This window comes from Vanessa tameamea, chromosome 8 (assembly GCF_037043105.1).
Source record: "Vanessa tameamea isolate UH-Manoa-2023 chromosome 8, ilVanTame1 primary haplotype, whole genome shotgun sequence".
Taxonomy (NCBI): Eukaryota; Metazoa; Arthropoda; class Insecta; order Lepidoptera; family Nymphalidae; genus Vanessa; species Vanessa tameamea.
In genome coordinates this window covers 8,577,013-8,598,508 of record NC_087316.1, presented here as the reverse complement: position 1 = coordinate 8,598,508, position 21,496 = coordinate 8,577,013, and the positions used below count along the sequence as shown (strand labels likewise).

Genomic DNA, 21,496 nt, shown 5'->3' with positions numbered 1-21,496 from the left:
AATATACTAATCACAGCTTTATCTCAAAATTGTTTCTACTAATTTGTCCGTGATAAATTTAGGATAAAAAATCCACCAATAGCGATGTATTAAGCGATTTTGTTGTTCAATAAATCCTAATATTAATATAAAAAAAATCAGGTACGATGTCATAAGTAATCAATTCTTGTGAAATTAGAATCCTAACTTCCAGTATCTCTAGCACAGATAGTGCTTCTGTTTCTAAATTTTAAGCCAACCAGCGTAGATTGCAAGTATCTATACGTAGTCACCTACCCGTGACAATATATAACCTTATGTTTTATCCGTTGTTAGTATTTTTATATATATGGTGAGTAGAAAACATAGTTACTGCACGTCCAATGGATTGTATAAAAGATAAAGGTAATACTTTTGTCGAACACAAAAGTCTAGGTATTAAATACTTGGAATAATATAATTTGCTTTTTTCTTTAAAATTTATTTTGATTCGATTTCCTGACATATATATTTGTTTGTTTTCAAATTTAAGATAGTTCACAGTTTAATGACTTGTTTCTTGTTTTTGAGATATTGGCGTATATTCGGAGAGGAAATTTTATCGGTCCTGACCTTCGCTAGACACTTTCAAAACAAACGCAGCATAAAAATAACACACTTATTAATAACAGATCATTTTCTCTTATATTCAACTATAATTATTGATAACGAATAATACAAATATATTATTTACTTACTTCACATATTATGAATTTATGCACTTACTGGCGTACTAACTTACATTTATTAACTGAGTTTAACAGTTTAACTGAAGATATACATTATTTATATAATAAATTAATCAAAGACAATGAGATTCAGACATAGACCATTTTACTACTTATTGCTAACTGTTATATTCCTAACAATGATAAATCTTGTAAAACTAGGTTACCGATTCGACAAAGTCAATTCAGCCTTTTTTGGGCAAGGTGTTTGCTACTTTGCTACTTAATAAGTTTAAATCACACGTTAAAGAAAAATTTGATTGATAAGGCGAATTATTCCTTATAAATATACTTATAGATAGAATAGTGTGGTATTCTAAATACGTTGATTTATTTGTAGGATAAGTAATAATTCGATTTTATTTAATAATCTATATAGATGACTTTCGGAAAATAGTAGGTAAAACTATTGAGTTACTTGCCGGTTCTTCTCGGTAAAATCTACATTAAAGAAGCCTTGGTAGCTTCAAATTGAATTATAAATTTAAATTGTATATTAATTTGATTTACAGTACACGTGAGAAAATAATTAATTGAAGATGTATTCGCACAGCCCGGAAGCTAATTGTGAGATAGCTTGACTCGATACTGGGTATTATTTATAATCCTTTCGTTTTTACATCTGGTCATTAAAAAAAACATAGGCTAAAATTTTAATGCCAAATAAAAAAATAACTCGTGTGAAGTCTTGACGTCCCGTCCTACTAGTATATTACAAGTTTTATGTTTTTCTATATGCAAAAAGTACTAATCCAATATATATTTTTAGCCCGTCTGAATGAATGACCAGTTATTTTACCGCCAAACCGCAATACATTACATTGCTGTGTTCTAGTTTGAATTCTGATTGAGCCAGTGAAATTACAGGCTCAATAACATAACATCTTTGATCCCGTGGTTGCCAATATTTATTGGCAAAGTTACATACGAATAGATGATCCATTTGCTTTCCTGCCATGCGTAAAAAATATACATGAATAGTTGCGTCATTATAAATGCCTTGTATAGTTTTAAGAGTCAATACAGGTACATAGAAAATGGGACTTATGCTTTTATGTTGTAGATTTTATTATATATATGTTATCGGAAACGAAATAATCGAAAGGAAAGCTTTTCAGGCGAACGCTGACAAAACTATAACATATAATGGACATAAAACTTTCTTGTGTACTTAATTTATCACTATTAAGCTCTTAGTTTTGTTCAATTACTACGGACGCTATATCTTGATTATTACTACACTCAAGCGGCATAGACCTTACTTTGACATAGCCTTCGCCCTTCTAGCGTACTGTCAAATATTATACTTATATATACTAACTAACCACAGACAATGAGATTTAGATATAGAAAATTTTAATAATATATATTTACGACCCCGGAATCGCGTGTAAGGGGGTGTCTTGCAGATGTTAGAGATAAAAATGTTCTATTCCAGAATATAATCTATTTCCGTGCCAGATCTCATCCAGATCTGTTTAACCGTTCTGGCGTGATTGAGAAACAATCATCCATCCACCCAAAATTTCACATTTATAATATTAGTAAGATTCCTAACATTTATATTAATGAATAGAAGATACTGTTTCTAATTTTTTATACTTTCATAATCTCTATGGTACCTAAATTATCATGTAAGGACAATAATTAAATAGTTTCTTCATTAGTATATTGGCATCAAGTATTTGTAGTGGTGATCAAGTTCATGTCTGAACAAGCATTAAGCATTGTCGGACGGATAGCGCTTTGCAAGTCTGTACACGAAATTGTACGTAATATCGAATACGCAAGTTTGGACAAGTAACAGTCGTTTGCCTTATTAAAATATTATCTGCTTAGTTAGGTACTTAAAACAATGTAGACCCTTATAAAAACGATGCTTACATTTTTGCTCTTTACTATCAAAATCAGATAAATTTTCGTGGACTCCCATTAACATCTTATGGACCCCCATTTTTTATTCACGCCTACGTAGACCCCCAGCAAGTCTCCCGTGGACCCCTGGGGGTCCACCTGGACCACTTTTGGAATCACTGCTGTAACTTATATGTATATAAGATACTAGCTGAACCTGCGGCTTTACCAGCACGAATTATTTATAACACAAACTAACAATCCCCGTTTTATTCCTTTAGGGGTAGAGTTTGGTAAAATCCCTTCTTGGTGGCTAAACCCTATAAGGAACCTACCTGCCAAATTTCAAGTTTGTAGGTGTTAAGATTTCGTGATTAATCAGTGAGGGGTATTTCGCTTTTATATACATATATAGAAAATATGTTATCGCTGATATTTCTATAGAAATCTCGAAATCTAAAAATCTTATAAATGAAGTTACAACTTTATTTTATTTCGCAACGCGAACGCTAAAAAATGTAAAAGTTGCAGGAACGTATCTCTGTACTGTTTTTATTATAAACCATGAAGTTTCAAATTAATCGAGTATATTTGTTAAGTAGCTTTTACATAATTCCTTAGAAAAACTTATGTACCTACTTATATCTAAATCAAATTTGTACAATTGCTATGAGATAATCTAGTAACGTATTCATTAAATTTGATAGGTCCCTAAGTACCTACCTAGATGAAACAATTAAGAAAGGCAACGAAGATGAGACTCCAACTCTCCGTTTGCTAAATTCAAGTTTTAAATACATTGGGGTATAAAATTAAATTAATAAATTGCAAAATAAATATTTTAATTAAATTTAACTTATTTAAAACATAGTATCGTAAGAAAACATCGGCAAAATCGTTTTCACTTTCTATAGGTACCCCGAAGACCCTTTGATGCAATCAAAAAATAACTTTTCTTAGTGAATTACCGGAGGCGGTTGACGCGGTTTCCCCTACAAGAACGTCCCTCCCGCCATTTCTCCCTCCGTAGAGTGGGCCATTCAGAGACGGTTCGCGAAGCTCTCACGGTGCTTACTCCTTCAGTTTAGCGGGCAAGCCGTCACAATACACTCGTGTACACCCGGCTCATAACCGTTTGGCGGGAACGACGATCGCGCAATTCGTACACCATAACATAAAAGAACCACTTATTTAAAAGCTGCAGTGTTTCTCTAGGACAATGCATAAAAAGTCTAGATTTCTTATGCTTTTGCAATGGCTCGTCGTAATGAATATTTCGGTAAGTTATTAAATTCATTCCAAGAATCTATCCCTATCTGACAGTATTAAAAATATATGTTAAAAAAATACTTACATTAAATTTAATAACATAACTCTTAACATTTAGCCTAGGAATTATAATATTAGATATTAAAATTAAAATATAGTTTTTTTAAGCAGATTTTACAAGCACTTTAGAGTCATGAAATATTCAAGATTAAATGAAACATAAAATCACTACTACAATCTTATTAATAAAACCTTTTTTAACAAGATGCCAATGTTAGCAATGCCTCTTTTGTCAATGTTCATGATGAGCCATAGTGAATTTCGTTGAATTTTTACAATTGCAAATAGTAATATCGAAAAAAAAATGCCATTGCTTTTTGAAATCTTTGACCGTTTTAAATAATAGAACTTAATCTTGCTAACTACAAGTTCCAAAGAAAACAATGTTATGAAAGAAAATAAATTCTTACACATTTAATTTTGTAAACATTTTATTTTATTCAACGTACGGATGTCATAGTCTTAAGTCTTTAGACAGCTTTAAAATATCGTAGTTATAGCGTGTTTGTTTCAGTCAGGCGGTCTCTGTACTTGACTATACTATTTAAAAATATTTTTTGCGCATCCATTTTATTCTATAGTTTCAAATATAATCATAAGGGATTAAAATGCTTAAAAGTCGTCCATTAAAAAGTTCACGTAAACAAAGTAGCCGTTAGTGTATTTAATAAAGTAAAAGTCGTACTAAAGTATAGGATTAAAAACACGTATTTATTCAATTACACACTTGACGTAACAGGTAAATTAAGAAAGGTTAGCCTTACTAGTTGGTTTATAATAGCCACAGATTAGTTACGATAATGTAGCAATGACTAAACGCTTAGTAACATTACCTTAACTAATTTATTAACTGTACTTATTTATTCAATACAGTATTACTTTTAATAATTAGTTTAGTCTTAGCCAGAAGCATCGAAGTTATTTGGCGTAATAATACGCTTAAAGTTTTGATCACCATATTATATCTATATCGAAGGGCGTAGATAAGCATACAGCGCTGAAGAACCGCTAGACTGACATATCAATTACTTGCGCCGCTCGGGTGCACCCAATTACTAGCTCTGCTTCACATGATTCCTATTCATAACCGTAAGATTACTGGAAGAATCCTCGAGCACGCGAGCGAGCACAAGGAGTTACTTCAAACTTACATTTAGTGCTCTCTCGGAACCTGTGTTTTACCCGACGTTTGTTTGCAACGTTTGTTCTTTTTACAAATGAAACTCTATAGTCATTATAGTTTTTTTTTTTTGTTAGAACTACTAACTAAATAATAATCATAATTCTCTTTTGCATATTGCCACTATAGTTATAAATTGATTAGGTTAAATTATATAATTATATAAATATATAAATTAATCAATGAAATATGTGTACCTACATTTCAATTCTTTACTATTATTTGTTATGTGCAATATTCAGAACAATGAGAAAATCTTTGCATACCTGAACTGAATACGTCAAATACTGTTATACGATGAGATTAATCCAACTTTTTTCTCGACTTTTTCAAAGAACAGTTTTTTATGTGAGATACTCAATCGCACCTACATAAGTATGTTTGTTACTTTTCTAAAAAGAATTATACTCGATAAAAAGGTTTTATCTCGGACATGCAAAAGCTTTCTTTTTACTTATCGAATAGATTTTTTTATCTTCATCTATTCCATTAGTTCATGCATAAAAAAATTACACTACAACGAAGCATATAAATTCCGTAAAATTTCGTATTACACCGATAGAGGATCAGACACCGCGACGGATCGATGTAGTAATTATATTACCTTCTATGTCATTATTGATGGTGTAATAGCACACCTACTTTACAGAATTTTGATTAAAGTTATATAAGAAATGTGCTATGAGGATGGACATAGGCGTGGGAATTGTCGAGCGTGCAATCAGGGAATGTCGGGAGGGTGCTCAATTACCTACGCGATCTGTTTTTATTGCTACAGTCTTTGATGCTGCGAAACCATCTCCATTAGATCGGGCTTTAGACACTTTGGACTGTTTTACTTATATATTGATAATTCTATTGATAAATTGAGTAACCATACTTTAGTTACACATGTAATGCATAAATAATTTCAAAAAGGAATAAATTTTTATATATATAATAATAAAAAAAAACGTAGGCTATGAATATGTACCTACATAAAACTTACGTTGTACATATACATCCCTACATACCTATACCTACTGTACTTAGCAAACGCAGTTGTGGTTAACACCGCTCGGTATTATTTTCGCTATTGAAGCTTGTGATTGTCTTACACATAATGTTTGTTTATTGTATACATCTTTCCCGAGAAAGGTCCATTACTAAAGCTAACAGGCTTTACTTAAATAGTTGTTTTATTTTCAACTTCAAGTCTACAAACAAAAAAGCTCATTTAAAAATATATATATATTTTGACTATTTACAAATCAACTGTTGAAGTTGCCTGCTGGACTAGATAAACTGAAATTTACAATAAATTATTTTTAAACGATTTCCAACTTAAATTTAGTCTAAATTATTCAATTCAATACGTCAATTGGATCATGTTGCGTACAAATACTTCTAGGTACTCTTAAAATAACTTAATAAAAACTAATAATAGAAACTAATAAACATTATTAAGATTTATAAGCGACAATTATCTATTTTTATAACAGGAATTATAAATTATTTTTCAAAAAACAATGTTTCGAACAATACTTTCAAACCTTTTGGCAATTTTAACAGCTATTTTATTTTTTTTATTTAACAACAATTAATTTGCATATCAAGATTAGCGATAGAAAACGTTGTCGTTTTCTGAAATAAACTCAATTTATTGATCTATTACTATTTAAAACGATAGCGTCAGTTCCTCTTAGATTGTTTGTGATTTGCGAATGATAGTTAACACAGTTAGAGAACAACGAACAACCAATAAGGATCTGTTTGTAAAAAAACAATATAAGGCTTGTGTCCTAGTTTTTGGTTAATAAATATTCGATAAAATTTAGATAACACGAAAGCAATCATAATGAATATTTAGTTGTATTTTTTTTAATATAAAATTTACTTTGTAATGCATTCCGTCGGATTTTAACTTATGCCAAAGATTTGTTAAGTCGTAAACATATCATTCAATAAATAAAATAAGATAAGTTTTTAAATGTTATCTACAATAGATTAAGTGAAATCAAACTATCGATGTCGGGTGGCTTTTACAAAAAGATAAAAGATGTTATTTATTGACTTTACCGAAAATACTACAAAATATTTTCTGTGAAAGTAGAGATTATACGACGAAAATCGTGACTTCTTGTCGATATTCATCTCCGAAAAAATACTTTTTGCGTCAAACTCTTTGAATTGTTAATCACACGTTTGCATGACTTTTTATTTTAAAGTTTACATTCACTTAAAAGCAATAGTGTTAGACTATCATCCAGATAAAAAAATATCATCCAGATAAAAAATATTGGTAAAAGATAGTCGTTAAAATTATTGGTAAAAGATACTCGTTTATGTCATCGAAGTGTATGTTAGTGTATGATCAAACTCGTGCGTTTTAAGCCTTCCTCCCATTACCTGGATTCCACCATCGGATTACACATACCTTCGTACGAAACATCAAATCAATACACTCGGGATATTATAGGCGTGAAAATCTTGATATTTGTAAAAAGTTAAAATGCTGCCAAAAAAACTACAAAATCAAACCACTGAATATATACATATTTTAATGTAAATCCGATAGCAAGAACTTGTATGAAATATCTAGCGAAATACATCAGATAAACTTCACATACCATACAATATTATATCCGTATATTGGATTTGGATTTCTCTTTGGCATTTTGCTTGCTTTTCTTTTGGGCCGTGGGGCTACAAGGCAGGATGGTCACATAGACGGTTACCTACATTGCTTATATAGATAATCCGGGACTACCTACGTATAATAAGTTATGGTAAAACAAGGCAAGTCACTTAAAAGAAGCGTTTATCCTGCAACAAACAATATAAATCTAATACAAGATTTACATCTTTGAAAATGTGTAGAATCGACACACTTTCATTTGTTTAATTAACAGTTTTAATTTTCTTTATAATTCGCAATAAATTTTTATCACCTAATAAATGTACGATTATTATTTTATACAAAAAATATTTTTCAATGTATATTACGAATCGACGATTTAAATATAAATGTTATTACAAGAATAATTTTATATTTTATTTCATTTGAAGCACTAAACTTTTATGTAGAGATTCAATTTCGAAAACACATTATAACGGTATAATAGTAAATTTGTTCATCACCGTATAAGTTAATCGTGTAAGTCGAACATCGCTTTACCCGATACGCTATACAAAGATCGTTTAATTGTTGATCCAATTCCATTATAATTCAATAAAAAAAAAACACGTTAGAATGCCATAAAAAGAATTTGATCAATACACAATAGATCGTGTCATCGTGACACATTTGAATGAATTCAACTACAATATTATCTTTTTGATTTATCCAAATCGGTTTAAAGAAATATGTATATGTCCAAATATATGTTTCTGTTATTTGTATACATAGCGGTTTATTACTATTTATTATGTAAGGTTTTTATTAATATTTATTATATCGCTTTAATAAAACGCCCTTCACATTTATGTGCAAATAACGTAGAACATAATAAGTTGATTTTTGTTCAAATATATATAACGCAGAAACATAGAAAATGTTTGTGTATATTTATAAATTTTATATGTTATTTATAATTTCGTACAAATAGTAATTTCATCGCTGATAGAGCAATCTTTTCCAGGTGAGCTTTGGATTGAGGATTTGAAATTTAATAAAGTCGTGAGGAGGCGTACACAATTTATATATATACACACACATCATAAAGTACACGTACATAATATATAAATTCTAAAATAATATTAACTGATTAATAATACCTATTACAGATAAATTACAATACTTTAAAAGTACGACATTAGGTTATTATTTAAATATATAGCAAATTTTTCATACCTTTTTTTATAATTAGAATTTTATCTAAATGAAAATATATATATATAATAATGTACCTACCTAACAAAGTCTCCGCTGTGTATAGAGATGCTTTACCGTTTAAATACTGAAGTGCAATATGTTCTCCGATTCAATAAATCCAGGCACCTTTATGGTAAGTTGACCTGAGGCTTAGAAGCGTTAAATCAAGTCTTGGTATGCTGGTGAATTGGCTGGTCATAGCAGTACCGTTGCGTGGTCAGGTAGGTGTGCCTGCGACCCTGTTTGCCCTATCGATCCATATACGAACCGCCTGGAACTTCCAGCTATCGATTGGTTTACTTGACGTATGCATATATTTTTATGATAATTATTATAGAATTAGGCTCTATTCGTGTAAAAATTAAAACGTTTTGAATAATGATATTCAGAAATTAATTGTACGAATTGCTTTACAGAAGAAAAAACGAATCAGTAATAAAAGTAAAAAAATACATATCATAAAATATTATCTAGAAAAATGTGAATACGTAATTCACATTTTTCAGTTAAAAAAATTTGGTTACAAATTTCTATAACGGCTTGTCCCGAAAATATGTTCTCAATAAGTTTCATTGAGACAGCCTCGTATTTCGTTCCACTTGTACCTGTCAAGAGATGATCCATTATAAAGATGTTCAAATTAAAATAATAGCCAAATGTTTGCGAATCATAATAATTGGTACAACACTTTTGCCATATCAGCGTTTAATTCAATTATAAAATGACAGGCGGTGTCAGCATATCGTAGATACAAGACCGCTCGCAAAAAACTCGTTACGGCCAATCCGAGCAAGCACCTTATCCGCTTTAACATCTGACCAACACACGACCCACTTACTCCGGACAAGAGAAAAACTAATCAGGATAGCCGTCATTAATTAACACAGTTAGTTCCCACACAAAAGAAGATGTTAACATGAATAAAAGCATAACGGAAACTTTTGTAATTTAATTGCACAATCACATGACAGATAACAAAGTTGCTTAGTCAAGAAATACATGAAGAGATTTCTTTAGCTTAGCAGAAAAGAGTACATTTAAAAATAGAATATTTTTTCTCAAGCTGTAATAATAATAATAATAATGTAATACTTAAAAATTAAATAATTTGCCAATTGCATTCGTAAGCTATTTGTCGTAATATTCCGAACTTATGATTTACTTACTTGTTTCGTAAACGTAATAGACTTGCAATTAATTGGACTTACGATTTTCGGATAAATTTTTCTCTCGATTTCAGAAATCAATGTTTGTGATATTGCGGTGGCCAGTGCGTGCCCCTTGTGAGGGTGGCAGACCCCCTTTATAAATCACTGTCCGAAATACGCGCAGAATTTCTATAACTTAGCAAATAATCCCAATGATCGAACACGCGTTCGTTTATGGGGACAATTGTTACACTCGACGTTGACATCGCAAATTAATTATTTCTACAAAATGATATTGCTTTCATTTTGTTGTTGAAATAATTATATTATAAAGTCTTAAACTAAATTTGTGTTTAAATACTTTTTTAATATTAAAAAAAGAAATGCAAGTGCCTATATATATTGTTTTGTTATTAAAGTATTTAACACGATAAAAATTCATGAAGAAATAACGTTTAAAATTCAGTAAATTAGATTTTTGATCTCATACAATAGATTTATTTCTTAAGAAGCATTGCTTGTTGTACGAATTCCCCTAACAACATCGAAAATGATTCATAGAAGCCTCTAATAAAAAAGTATTAACTGTAATACTCAATTATAATGTCTACACTAAATCGTCACTCGGCTCGGGACGAAGATTAGTTTCCAAAAGTAGGGAGACGAACCCTTGACATGTTTTCATAACATTGACCGGTCAAAGCTCCGATAATTGTATAAAATATTCGTATATGTATAAACTAGGTACTTCTTCTCGACCTTTGTAATCCTATGATCTTAAAACGTTTGATGTTTCTTTGGATAAGAAAAATATATACGTCTTTCTAAATGTATTTTAAAATATAGAAGCATGCACTGTGTCAGTCTAGTTTATTTTTTGCCCAGAGGATTGGCATTGCGATTCAACGGGGAAATGCTGCTAGCGTTCTTTCCACCATTCCATGCAATCATGATTTGTACAGTAATAGTTTGATGTTTTTTTATTAACAATGTAATTAATTCATATGTTAATGAATTATTAATTGAAAAAAAAAATACAATCGAACTCAACTATTTACTTTAATAATATAATATTTTAATTTAAAATACATAATAGTAAAATAAAAATCTGTTCTCTGTATAAACATAATTTGAATTCAACAACAATGATTTATACAAACTTGTTTTGTCACAATGACAATTGTTATTTCACATAATACGAACAATAATAAATATTTAGGGTGAAAGTCTGAAACTTTTCTCATTTAAACGTTTTTTGTTAGAATTATGCATGTGACAGAAATTGTGAAAGTTAACAATTTTAAACGTCCTTCGAAAAATGCGTGCTCACAAATGTTAAAAGCACCTCGTTTGCGAACGTTTAAAATTAGATAAGTTGATACGGGTAGTCTAGACGGGGTAGTCTCGGGGAGACGCGCGTGGGTCTCAGGGGAATGGCGATATTGATACTATAATAACTTGACATTCAATACTCTTAAGATAGAGGTTATCTCAAACAACGAACGAAAACATTCAAGATTATATACAGATGGATTTAAGTAAAATTGTGATTGTGAAGTTAAGATATGAGTACAATAATTATGCTTTATATCAAAAGTAAGAGATGACAGTATTTTAAAATATTATTTTGATTTAATCTTAATTTTACTTATCTGTGCTTGTAAAAATACAAATCGATATACATTTTTCTAATAAATGAAATAAAAAAATAGTTTTTTGATATTAGATAAATAATAAAATTGCAACATTGTGATTACGTAATAGTTTTCTTTTTCAAATATTATAATATTATTAAAGTCGGTAGCAACTACCTAATGAAGGTATAGTCGACCTCTCCTGTTCAATAATTTCACAAGCTATTATGTTGTTATCACAGAACAAGAAAGTATAATTTTCGCAGCACGATACAATCAGCTGTGTCGAGACGAACCTAATGATATAAAGAAAAAAGTAAATCACTGTAAATAATGGAAAAGCAATCGCTGTGCAATGAAACTCGAAAGAAAACTATATTTTATAAATTGTAAAGTGTTTTTAGATAATACTATTTGTAGAAGAATGCTTTTCTAAAGGACGTTAATGATACGATGTTATCGGTTCAATGTCATTGTCAGAGTTAAGATACGCGCAGGGCCATCTACCTTTCTACTATGATCGGTTATATCCCGCAATATCTAGTTCCCTATAGCGATTCCAATAGCACTAAGGATAAGTAAACAACTTTAACCTTATACGGACATGACATAACTAGAATCAAATATAGTCTGTGGTTTTAATTATATAAATAGATTAAATAGATGACGCTAATACTTGTTGACTTCAAGGCAGGATATATTATATACATATATACATATGTATGTACTTTAAATGTTGAAAAAGTTGAAAAAAAATAACTACTGAGTTTCTTGCTGGCTCTTCTCGGTAGAATCTATCATTCCGAACCGGTGTAGCTTAACTTAATATAGTTTGTAAAATGACGATTCTAAAGTGCTTGCCTACTTTAATAAAGTATATTTTGATTTTATATTTTCTTAGTTGTTTTTATAGAACTTGGGAAATAGAGTTGGTATGATTTGTTAAGTGGAATATTGTTGCTTTATTTATGAAGACACATCAATGAAAAAATGTTTATTGTGCCTAACATAGACGAGCTATAGGCAAATCGCATGTAAAGTGTAAGTCTAAGGTTTTGCTTATCTTCTCTCTTCGTGCCTTTGGAATATATATATATTTTTTATGATATCGGTAGGCGGACGAGCAAATAGGCCACCTGCTGGTAAATGGTCACCACCGCCCATAGACAATGGCGTTGTAAGAATATTAACCAATCCTTTCATCACCAATGCACCATCAACCTTGGAAACTAAGATGTTACGTCCCTTGTGCCTGTAGTTACACTGGCTCACTCACCCTTCAAACCGGAACACAATAATACTGAGTACTGCTGTTTGGCGGTAGAATAGCTGATGAGTGGGTGGTACCTACCCAGACGGGCTTGCACAAAGCCCTACCACCAAGAAAATATACTTAAATATAGCTTTAATAGAAAAATGACATTAATAGTAATATCTTTAAGCGTTATAAAATGTACTTATATTAAAATAATAATTTACTTTGATCAAATTTTGTAGCACTATAGAAATTTTGTGGGTGCTGTTTTAAATGCAATAGGTATAATCTACTGTAGCCTTGTGTGGAACCGGTAAAATTATAGTTTTTTTGTTCATTAGTCATTGATGCCCAATTAATATGCGCTTAAACATAATTTCCGATATATTTTGATTAATAGAAAAGATGTCTCAGATTTTCTCTTCTGGGAACTTGACTACACACCTAACGGTCAAGCTGAACTTTGACACACTAAACGCAAAAGTTCGCACCTTTCCTAACAATACCAAGTGCTGTGTCAGAACACGAATTACATTGTTATGAATTTACGGATAAGAAACGTGTTTAATTGAGATTAGGTTTCATTCGGATTTGACAGAAGGTTTTTATCGAAGAAATATTGTCGTACAAAAAAGCCTAAATATCGTTTTTTTTTTGTTCACTTTTATTGCGTAGAAACAAATTTTATTTTCCTAATTAAATGCAATGTAAAGAAAACTTTAATTAAGTAACTTGTACTATAGTGCAACACTGAAACAGGTTACTCCTATTTCTTAGTAACCAAGATGTTATCGTTATCAGTTAAAGAAGACCTAACTTCTTCCTAGTATAAATTCGAGGTAATGGTAAGAACAGGGCGCGTGTGCGGTCAACGACCATTTATTGCAAGCGGGAAGTCGCACGGACGCACGCGCATCGTGAGTAACGCAACTCTTCTCTATGCGTCGCCTAATCTCAGTGTCACCGACATCTTGATAAATATTAGGTCAAGGTGCACTTGTTTATGTATTTATAAAGCAAATGTCTCAGCATATTAAACTAACAGAACCTAGAGGAGTTTTATTTCCTATAATATTACCTATATAAATAAAACATCCATGGTAAGTACTTGCCTATTGATTACTGCTCCACCTTAGGTTCGAAGCGTGACGTTATAACTTTCCTCAATAAACAAACTAACACAAAAAAAGATAAATCGTACCGGTAGTTTCTTAGATTATCGCGTGCAATCACTCAATGTTTTCAGTTACATAATATAGATTTTAAACTAATATGAAAAATTATATACATGCTCATACTCATACATACATATATCAGAGTAACCCAAATATATTCTTTTAATTAAAAAAAGATTGTATTAGATATTCGGTATCGGTATCACATCAATCGTTTATTTCGTCGACCTAGAACATGAAGTCGTCTTCAATCAAAAGTAATATCTTAAGCAGTGAATCTAGGCTTAAATTGTGGTTAACGTAGGGCGCGTGCGCGGTCAACGACCATTCATCGCAAGATCATAGAAGTCGCACGAGCTGTGAGCAACGCAACACTTTTACAATCTAATCTAAACATTACTGATAGCCATAAACGAATTAAACCACAGACAAAAAATACGTAGATATATTTTCGTAATATATTCTATTCAATTTTAAATTCTAATCTGAATATAGTTAGTATTTAATATGCATCTTGGGCTCGCGTAAATTACTTAAAAATCTGTATAGGTGTCTACTGTCTTGTAACTACGAGTTGTCTTTGTGGTGTATTTATTGCCTTATGCAATCGACGGCTTGAACCCTCGGGCGTTATGTTAATGACATTCCGACATCTACCACAACATCCACGCACAGTCGCACTTGATGGGAAAATATTTTGAATATATTTACAATGCACAATTAGCCATTCAGAGACTATACGGTAACTGTTTATGATTTAGTAGCGACTTAATTTAAGTCATAAAATCTAATTAATTAATAACAGCGAGCTCTTTTTTGTTAATATATAAATTAATAGTTTAGAAGTAGTGGCGATCGTTCTATATATAAATTTATAAAATAAAAAAAATATATTAACTTTAAATCATAATGAACTTAATTTAATTTGAAACATTATAAAAACAACAATAAGCATTTCATGCATTTTATTTTGCCGTCATATTCTGTCAGTTATAATAAATTCGTTAAATTTGTAATATAATAATATTTAAAATATAAATAATATTTAAAATTATCTTGTGACATAATAATAATGACCATAGATTTGAAATGTATATACTTATAATAATTTGTACAACGTTTTGTATATAATAAATATAAATCACCAATTACTACAATTGGACGCGTACTCTTTAAGTCAAAGGCGCCAATGAGTGAGACAAATATTGCTTGATTCATTATAAGGCTCGAAGCGTTCGCACGCATGTTAGTTTCCGGTCACACAGCAACAGGTTTATTCGATCAAACTAAAATATATCTTAATCCAAGTATTAAAAATACAATTTTAAATACTTTCGTATTTAACTTGCATTGTACGCGTCGCACAATATTTGAACATACTTATCTAGAATGGCTCTTAAATATTAATTGGTCATTGCGTATAAACATAACTTTTGCTTTGTACACTCCACAAGTATTTAATGAACGTTACTTAAATATATTGTAAGTACTTATTTATTTAAAAATCTTAATTTTTCTAATATTCATTATTAATACAATCTATATGTACTAATATTATAAATGCAAAAGTTACTCTACTCTGTCAGTCTGTCTGTGTGTCTGTTGCTCTTTCATGGCCTAAGCACGAACTTCATGACATTTGGTGTGAAGCAAACTTAAACTTGAAAGAAGGACATTTTTTACGCAAAACAACTGCCGAGTGACCCCCTAAAACACGAGAAAAGTCGCGAGCGACAACTAGTTACATATAGTTGTCAATTCTTGTTTAAAAAAAAAATACCATCCCCTTTTTTAAGATAAAGTACATCTTTAATAAAACAAGCAACATTGTTTGCATTTAAAAAAAACGTATAATACAAAATCAAAGATGCTTCCTTAGAAGCTATGAGATTCAAAACCCGTAAATGGTGTTGATGTTGCATTGTATATATTTTTCAGTAAATGTCAGTACCGACTTAATAATTTACACCACAAGTTTATTTATTACATCATTTTACTGTTCTCTTGTCATGTGTGAATAGGTGCCGCACCGGAGACTTTCTCAAGACTCATAAAGATACAGTTAAGTTTTTGTCGAGCTCTTATATAATATCTGATATTCCAGATATTTGTAAAGTTCTATGATTAAAGTCTACGAGTAATTGTAATTTCATTGAATTACTTTAATAACGTTACTATCATAATGGCAAATAATAAATATCAGCAATTTTTTTTCTCTTACGCTATTTATATTTTAACTGAATTGATCGATGGTTTCACACACGCAAACATTTTTTTACATGCGATTAAATTACTTAAGTAGCTATTGGTTTAGGAGCTTTTTCATGGTTAAAAAATGTTCGATATAAACTGCTATTTTTAAACACGGAATTTATTTATTTATTTGAAACACCATCGGCATATTCACAAAAACAATTCAATCAAAAGTACACGGACCAATGCAGTGTGATACACCACTACAAGTATTATTGAATTACAAAAAAAGTAATACACTCTTAAATTAATAATAATAATAATAGAAACTAAACAAGCAGAAACTTAGGCATAAGATACGGCTTAAGGCTTAATAAAAACGTAACAATTATAAACCCCTAAAAATAAAAATAAAGTTACAATAAAAACAATGGTAATGTTACCCACTTATAGCGTGTAATACTGATTTCTTAAAGCTAAAGAGATTTTGATAGTGGATATCTATTTCAAGTCTGTTTATAGAATTGTAAGTCCTGATGTATCGAGTAATGGCGAGAATTTCCCTGTATTCGTACGGTGTCTAGGTATAGCGAACGTATTTTTAATAGGGTGTCGAGACAGATTACGTGGGACATGCAATTTAATACTAGATATAAGTTCTGGCGATTGTATTTTACCGTTTATTAATTTATGTAGAAATAAAAGATCGTTAACGGAGCGGCATTTCTGCAATGAATCCATTTTAAAATGCCTCAGACGTCTAACGTAATCCGCACGATACGGACAACTGTTATCCCTATACGCTAAAAATCTGGCGAAGTTCTTTTGCAGCCCTTCCACTCGGTTAATATGAATTTTATAACTCGGGTTCCACACTGGTGATACGTACTCAATAATGCTACGAACGAATGCGCAATATAAAACCAAGATAGCACGTATATTTTTAAAATGGCGACTAGTTATTTTAATGAAACCTATTAATTGCCATGATTTTTTAATAATCTTGTCTATATGTTTTGTAAGTAGTAATTTCTTATAGATAGTAATGTCCAAATCCCGTATTTCCTCAACTTCAGCAAGCCTTTGATTTTTTAGTTATTTGAAGGAATTGACATTTTGTAGCATTAAGTAGCATTCCATTGCTATTGCACCACTCTTGCACAGAATCAAGATCATGTTGCAAAAGAATTACATCATCCATAGTTTCTATACGTCTATATAGTTTAATATCATCAGCGTAGATAGAGTATTCACTGTGCTTAATGTAATCACTAATGTCATTAATAAATAATATCAGCCCAAAATGTGAACCTTGCGGCACACCAGAATATGCCAAGTAAGGATGTCACTTAAATCCCTTAATTACAACTTGTTGCTGCCTATTTCTTACATATGACTCTAACCAAAGTAATAATTTGCCATGAATCCCATATCTTTTTAGTTTCAAGAACAATAAGAGATGATTGACTTTGTCGAACGCATTGCTGAAATCAGTATAGATCGAGTCCACTTGAATGCCGATATCAACATAATTTGACACGTCATTAAGAAAACAGACAAGATTACTTAAAGTAGATCTACCCGAACAGAATCCATATTGTTTAGTTGTGATAATTTTAGTGCTATACTTCGATAAGACATCACATATAATTCGTTCAAATGGTTTTGCAAAGTGACTCAGAATTGACACTGATCTATAAATGTCAACAAGATCTTTATCGCCTTTTTTATATATAGGTATAACATTAGCAAGCTTCCAAGCCGATGGGAATTACCCGGTTTCAAAGATTATTTTTAATGGCAACGTTAAATTCTTGTAATTTCTTTTAATGAAAAGAGAAGGAATCCCATCAGGCCCAGCCCCTTTACGAGGGTCAATTTTCTTTAGAGTATTGTGAATCGTACGTTCATTAAATTTTATAGAGCTTAAAGACAACTGGTGATAAAAGTCCTGTTGTTTAAATTGAATTTGATTCTTATTAAGTATATTTTTAGAATAGACCGAAGAAATTTTTTGTTTAAAAAAATTACAAATATCCTCGCCAGCTTCAGCTATAATACTGCCAGATATTTTCATTTTACTGGGAATATTCGAAAATGTTCCACGTGTAGTCTTAACAAAGGACCAAAACTTACGCGGGTTACTGCAAACAACCGATTCTATTCCGTTTGTATAGTTGGTATAACGAATTTTCATCACTTTGTATATGCGAGAGTTTAATAATTTAAGCTCAAGAAAGTCACGCGGGTTATTGTATTTTTAAAATTTTAATTTTACTTTTTCTTTTTCAGCAATTATTTATATTAGAGATGTGGAAAACCATGTTGGATATTTACGATTTCTAGGTTTTGTTATAGGGATATGATTATTAATAATACTTTTTAGGATCTCATAAAAAACTGATACCATGACATCAACATCACCAGCAGTTGAGCTCAGCTCAGACTCCCAATTTATTTCTTTTAGTTTGTCATTGACTATCGTATAATTAGCTTTTTTGAAATTGTGCGTGGCAAATACTCTCTCAGTTAAAACCTCTAACTGCATTAGTTCTAGTTGTATCTCTAAAGGGGGATGATGGGAGTCCACTTTGGTTAGTATGTCCAGGCTACTGGCGACCCTGACACCAGAGAAATTACTAAATACCAAATCAAGTATTCTGCTATTATATTTACATTATTAAATTGAGATAAATGATTCAAGGCCATAAAATCCACTAACATAAAATCTAAACGTTTTGTACTATTGCTAGGAACTAAATTTCTTTCATTTGACTTAAAAATCCAGTTTATAAAACCCAAATTAAAATCTCCTAATATAAGAGTTTCACATAAATTACTTTCCATTACTCTACTTATGTTATTTAAGATTAATTCTAAATAACTAGATGTTACAGGTGGCGGCAAATACAATAAACAGAATAGTACATTTTTAGTTACACCATTTACACTTAAGCGAACTGATATCCATAAATCCTCATTATTGCATTCCAGGTGTTTGACTCGTTGAGATTGTAAATTTTTTGATACCGCGAATAAGACTCCACCCCCTCTATGTACAAGTGGTGAAATTGTTAATCTGTCTATTTTGTAAATGGTATATCTATCAGTTAGAATTTCTTTATCATTGATTGAATCATCCAACCAAGTTTCAGTTAACGCTATCATTTCGTAGTTGTTTCTCAGAGAAGCCAGCTTTATATCTGGTAGTTTGGTTTTCAAACCACGGACATTTTGATAATAAATTGTGAATGAGATTTTTTAATTTACGGACTTAAACTCTATTTTTCTTTAAATTAAATATGGTCTAAGGTCTCAAAGCTACGAATTTGTTTAGTTGGTGATGTGTCATTTTTCCGAATAAAGATGCGTCCATTACGCACCCATACATACTTTATAAGCTTCTCCCGCGTTACTTGTGTGCGGGCATGTAGATACTTAAGGTGTGGTGGTAAGTGTTCCGACACATATACAGCCAATTTCTTGGATCCGAAACCTAGGTGGCCAGTATGTAATGTATCTTCTGGGTTAGATTTATTAAACCTTGAAACGGTGGCTAATATCTCATGTCTTGCTCTAGTACTACTAAGCTTTGCAATAATAGCGCGAGGCCGACTGCTGGTATCATCCATTTTTCTCACTCTTACACAGCTAATAATATCGTTATCTCCCAACGGAACTGAAACAGTAGACGTGAGTTGTTTGATTACAGACAGTAAGTTCTCCGATTTACTTTCAGGCACACCATTTACCTCTAGATTATTTTCACGAGTGTGTTGCTCTAAAGATGTTAAACGACTAGATAAATCAGAAAATCGGAATCAGAAGTAAATAGCCTCTTTAGGGTCCATAAAATCGATCATAACACACTTTATATGATATTTATTGGTATTTTGATCATAGTTACAAATTCATCACGAAATAGTGATTTGACAATATATCAATGAAAATTTGCATAAACGTAAATAAACCCTCTTTTGTAACATATGCATCTATCATATCGTCTATATTCATTTAAAAAAAATCATATACGGAAACTCGAACAGTTTATTTACATGAATTATGTGTTTCAACATACATTAAGTAGAGGCAAAACACACAAAGATTTACCGACCTAATGACAATATCCAGGATATTGCTTACAAATGCAACTTCGCCGTGTACGTAATAAACTTTTTTACCATCGATGAAAGTCTATCCTGACACTTGATACTTACGTCATCCTTTTCCTGGACCGAGTCATGGGAGATGCTCGAGAGATTTATAATACTTGGTTACGCTCTCATGGGTTCATTAATAGGAAAAATCTCTTTTCATTATATTATCTTAAGATATCATCTGACTGTTAGACTAATTGCATATAACAATCATGCATGCTTTGAAATTTCATACAATGTTACATAATATGGCTACGTATTCGTGTAATGTCATGTGGTTTACCTAATGTAAATCTTTTGAGTACATAAAACACTTTTTTTTTAAAGCCGGTAATATAAATAAATTGTTTATATCGGATTACGTTTCAACTTCAATACTGTTATGCATAAATATATGTTTAAACACATCGGATTATTTAATGATATGTTAAGGTTATATATGAAGTATGTATAATGTATATATATATAGCTTTTGTAATATTTTGCATATAAAAATTAAACTGACATCTCTTTAAATGGGTAATATATATTGACTTTAAACACAAGCACAACTTTATTTTATAACATTTAAAGATAGATAGATATAAGTCAGATTGGTTTAATTGAACTTACATATCTATACAAATATTATAAGGAACTATATATGTAGGGCGTAAACAAATATTGTTTTTTTTATCACTGGTAGGAAGTTACATTATTCCTGAGTGCTATATGCATTTCCTTTGATAATGAATTGCACCCGTGCAAAGCCGGGACGGGTAGCTAGTTTGAAATATTCTAAGAACAATATTTATACCACATATCTTTTTTTTTTAAATCGGTTAACACTTTATACAGATAATTTTTTTTTATCGATAATTACGATTCTAGGGCTCTGAGTTATTCGTACAAAAACATTACACACGGTGATGTTAAAATTAATTACATAAAGCTTCTTTTAGTTCGAATAAAATTAATTGACTCATTTATGTA

The 21,496-nt window shown here is 30.9% G+C and overlaps 1 protein-coding gene across 2 annotated transcripts in view; it reads left to right on the top strand.

The window, feature by feature from the left end:
• Positions 1 to 3,641: 3,641 nt before the first annotated feature.
• LOC113400021 (uncharacterized) overlaps positions 3,642 to 21,496 on the top strand; it is a 38,768-nt gene continuing 20,913 nt past the window's right edge. For both annotated transcript variants that reach the window (XM_026639383.2, XM_026639381.2), the window contains exon 1: positions 3,642 to 3,879. In XM_026639383.2, the coding sequence (XP_026495168.2) occupies positions 3,820 to 3,879 (60 nt within the window). In that variant the 5' untranslated portion in view covers positions 3,642 to 3,819. The remainder of the gene's footprint in view (positions 3,880 to 21,496) is intronic.